General features: G+C 61.7%; 1 protein-coding gene across 1 annotated transcript; it reads right to left on the minus strand.

The window, feature by feature from the left end:
- Nucleotides 1-437: 437 nt before the first annotated feature.
- Nucleotides 438-4,219, minus strand: FOXA1 (forkhead box A1). Its single transcript, XM_042814091.1, has 2 exons — nucleotides 3,866-4,219; nucleotides 438-1,976 (listed from the first exon to the last, which is right to left on the minus strand). Exons 1-2 carry the CDS (start codon nucleotides 3,935-3,937, stop codon nucleotides 720-722), a joined length of 1,329 nt encoding a protein of 442 aa, XP_042670025.1. The 5' UTR covers nucleotides 3,938-4,219; the 3' UTR covers nucleotides 438-719.
- Nucleotides 4,220-4,399: the final 180 nt, after the last annotated feature.

Here is a 4,399-nt window from a genome sequence, read left to right on the forward strand (position 1 = left end):
GCGCCTCCCGGGAAGGGGATAACCTTGTTTTCAGTCCATAGCTCCGCTGGTACGCGACGAAGAGACCTTAAATTAAATAAGCATGTCATCCACACGTCGGCGAGAGTGCCTGAGGAACGAGAACCTTCAGTAACAGATGGGAAAGAAAAAAATCCAACTGGCTGTGACCTCTTGTAACTTTATATTACATCCCAAGACAGGTAACACTTGGAAAAAAATATAGGAAGGTTTGGGGGGGGGTGAGGGGGTTGTCTGTCCCGACCCCGGGCTGCAGCTGGGACGGGTGCGGGGTGCGGCTGTCCGAGCCGGAGGTTTGTTTTGCAAGTATCAAAAGGATGATCCGAGAGAGCAAACAGTCCTCTTGTTGCTTAGAGATTCTCTTAGTGTGTTGCTACTTCACAGCAGTATTGTCCTTCAAAGCCTTCTTAATTAAAAAAAAAAAAAAAAAAAAAAAAAAAAAAAGCCTTAAATCTCTACTCGCTTCTTCATCTCCGTATTGGTAAAGTATTGCCACATACCTTGTAAACTTACATGAGATTATAGAGCGGGGCAGGGAGCGGAAAGCACAACGAGTAGTTTACAAGCTCACCCATTTCTTTTCAATGACACCCTGCGGGGTGCGGGGCATATATACAGCGAGGGGGGATGCGGGACAGAGACAGCGCACGACCATCGGGAAGTAACAGTCCTGTGCACGGCGTGCGCCCCGATACAGCGAGCTACGAGGTGTTGAGCACGGGTCTGGAGTACACCCCCTGGTAGTAGGAGGGCTCCAGCGCCGAGGGCTCGATGCTGCCGCGGGCCGCCATGGAGCCGCCGCCCAGGGGCAGCCCGCCGGGGATGGCAGCCCCGTACGAGGAGTACTGCAGCGCCTGCTCGTAGGCTTTGAAGTCCAGCTTGTGCTGCTGCTCCGAGGAGGACATGAGGTTGTTGATGGAGAACGGGTGGTTGAAAGAATAGTGGGGGTCCCCTTTGAGGTGCAGCTGGGGTTCGTGGGCCAGGGAGTGCGGGGGGTGCGGGACGGATGCCAGGGCAGGCACGGAGCCGAGCGAGGAGGCGGCGGCCGGGGCTGAGGGCTTCAGTTCGGCGCTCGGGCCGCTGTGGTCCATGGGCTGGGGGCTGGCGGCTGGGTTGGGGCCGGGCAGGGGGGCGGCGGCGTCGGGCTGCGCCGCTTTACCGTGGGCGCGGGGCAGGGGAGAACCGGAGCCCGAGGCGGACGTCTGGTCCTTGCGGCCCTCCGACGGGGCCTTGCCGCCCGCCGGCTTCTCACACTTGAAGCGCTTCTGGCGGCGGAGGTAGCAGCCGTTCTCGAACATGTTGCCGGAGTCGGGGTGCAGGGTCCAGTAGGAGCCCTTGCCGGGCTTATCGGGGGAGCGAGCCACCTTGACGAAGCAGTCGTTGAATGAGAGCGAGTGGCGGATGCTGTTCTGCCAGCGCTGCTGGTTCTGTCTGTAGTAGGGGAAGAGGTCCATGATCCATTGGTAGATCTCGCTCAGCGTCAGCATCTTGCTGGGCGCCTGCTGGATGGCCATGGTGATGAGAGAGATGTACGAGTAGGGCGGCTTGGCGTGCGGGTAGCTCCGCTTGAAGCTCTTGGCGTCCCGCGTGCGGCCGAGGTTGGACTGAGAGTAGGCCATGGGGCTGACGCAGGGATTCATGCCGCCGTAGGGGCCCAGTCCGTTCATGGCAGCCGGCTGCCCCGACATGGCGCCCAGCCCTCCGGGGCTCAGCGCCGCGCCCATGGCCGCCACGCCGGCCGTCATCCCGTTCACCGCACCCGCAGAGCCCGCCGGCATGGCGGCCACCGCTCCGGGACTCAGCCCGGCTCCCAGCCCCGTGTTGGCGTAGGACATGTTGAAGGAGCCGGAGGTCATGTTGCCGCTGGTCGTCATGGTGTTCATGCTCATGTAGGTGTTCATGGTGTTCATGGAGCCCAGCCCCGAGTTCATGTTGCTCACGGGGACCGAGGAATAGGCCTAGGGCAGCGAGACGAGAGAGGGTTAGCATGGAGCCCGGCACCACGGAGCCTCCGAACCCGCCCAGGACGATCGCCGAGAGCCCGAATCCTCGTGACGGGAACGGAAAGAGACCGTTCGGTGCCGCCGAGCTCAGCCCCGGCACCGCGGGCCCTCAACTTGGTCGCCCCGAGTGCTGCAGGGCTCTGCGGGCTCCGTGTCCCGTGTTTGAATCCGTCCGATTACTGCAATCTATGGGCGCACGCCGGTGTGCTAGGGAAAACTTTCCCGGAATAACCGCACGAAGGTCTCCCTCCGCGCTGATTTATATTTCTGTTCCTACAGATAGTGTCTTGTCACAAATAAAAATATTTGAAAAAAAAAAAATTATCAGCTCTGTCTGCACATAGTACCTGTGGAAAGCTGCCCCTGTTAGCATTTCCGAGTCGGGCTTAAAGTTCAAACCCACGGCCCCAGCCTTCGAGAAGGACGCCGAGCTCCGGCTCCCAAAGCACGGGATTCTCTGTAGCCCCCAACGTAGGGTATCGCAGCCCGATCCCTCCTCACCGCTCTCACAAAATGCAGAACCTGGAGCCCCCAAAATGTGCGTTCCGGGTCCGCATCTGATTTCACGTGAGGGAGAAGGGCTCTGCAAAACGCGTTCCCGTTCACCTCGAACAAAGGCAATGCGGCCGAGGAAAGGTTGTTAGGCGCGGGTTAAGCGCTCTGTAACATTCCCCATTATTCCCTACATATTCCGCGAACTTCTCAATGCGGTTTGAATTTGGAGGATCTCAGTAATTATCCGAAGGGCTCAACACTGTGGGGCTCCCACCTCACACCCAAACAGCGATTCCAGTTCAATAGCACAGGAGGAGAAAAGAGCGGGGCTAAAAAACAGCAAAAGGGCAGGTCGTGTAATTTAAGGTGCGTGGACAACGAGCATGGCGAGGAAAAACGAGCGCGGTATTGACACCCCACGGGGATGCCCCCCTTTTCTCTGAGCTCTCCCCGCTGAGGAGGTAGCAGCGAGGTAACAGTGGCGTGGCAACGGGGTGGCCGTGGGGTGACACAGAGCTGTGCGGCCCTGCAGGCGTGGGGACGGCACCGTGTCCGGGTGCGCTGATGCAATGCCAGTGCGCACCTCGCGGCTCCCGCACTTCCTTAAAGCGGCTCCTGCCCGGGCACCGCTCCCGGTTCTTCCACGGTGGTGCCACGCTGCTTTCCCTCGCGGACCCCCGCAGAGGCCAGGCTATACCGGGGCCTGGATCACGGCGCTCCCCGGCCCTCTCCTAACGGCCTTCGGGCCGCTCCTCTCACACCACGCCGGAGCACGGGGGGGGCCCGGAAGCGGCTGCCGGGTGCCGCGGGTCGGCGGCGGGCGGCCGGGCCGGGCCCCCTCCGGGTTCCCCGGCCGCTCTCCGCAGCGCCGCCCGCCGGTATCGGGGAAGCAGCGCCCACCGCGGACTGGCTGTCTCGCAAAATCCGAACAAACGGCGATTTATTCTTTTTCTCTTCCTTTCTTTTCTCTCGGCTCTAACAGGTGAGGCCCCGGCGGCAGCCAGCAGCGTGGGGCCCCAGGGGAGGGGGGGGAGGCGTGGGGAGTGTGCTGCCCTCGGCCCGGCGCGCCCTGCGCCCGTGCCATATGCAGTGGGGAGTGGGACGGCAACGCAGCGGTCCCCTGCTCCGAACCAGGAGTTCTCTGGGGCGAGCTCAGCGCTGCCCCCCCGGTTCTCCTGCGGGCGGTGCGGAGTTTCTCGGGGCGGCTTGGCCGAGGAGAGACACGATGGCGCTGGCGGGAGCCGCAGCGCGAAGCGATCCCCCCCTCTCACTGCCCCCCTCCGCACCCCGGCCCTCCCCAGTCCCCTCTCCTCCCCCTCGGAGGTACAGCGGACCTGGGACTCGCTCACCTCCTGCGTGTCGGCGTAGTAGCTGTTCCAGTCGCTGGTCTCATGCCCTTCCATTTTCACAGTCCCTAACATTATGGAACCAACCTGCCCGGTGTAACCATCCAGCCCTCTTGCAAGCGAGCGACGGGTGGCAGGAAAAGAGCCCAGGAGGCCGACCTAGCAGGAAGCCAGCTCCCAGGAGGGGCGGGAGTGCCGAAATTGCCTCTATAATGAAGTCAAAAAGGAGGCAGGGAGTGGTGCGGGGCGAGACAGTCGAGAAAGTGAGGAAGTGCCGGCTGGGATGTGAGTGGAGTTGAGCTGATGTGGATCTTACGTCGCACAAAGTACCCTCCTCCTCCTCTCCCCATTTGTCCGCCTCACAAAGGCGTTCGCACCTACAAAGCCGGAGATGCACCTGCCAGCGAGGCAGCTCCCCTCGCCTGCGGCTCCCCCCGGGGCGGCACTTTATTTGCAAAGCGGCGTAATTGGTTTAAGCTTGCGGGGAAAGAAGGAGAGACGGAGGTGGGAGAGGGGAGGGAGGAACTCCCCCCTCGT

Source organism: Centrocercus urophasianus, unplaced genomic scaffold, assembly GCF_019232065.1.
Source record: "Centrocercus urophasianus isolate 14NV4802_14NV808 unplaced genomic scaffold, USGS_Curo_1.0 seq_14, whole genome shotgun sequence".
NCBI classification, from domain to species: domain Eukaryota; kingdom Metazoa; phylum Chordata; class Aves; order Galliformes; family Phasianidae; genus Centrocercus; species Centrocercus urophasianus.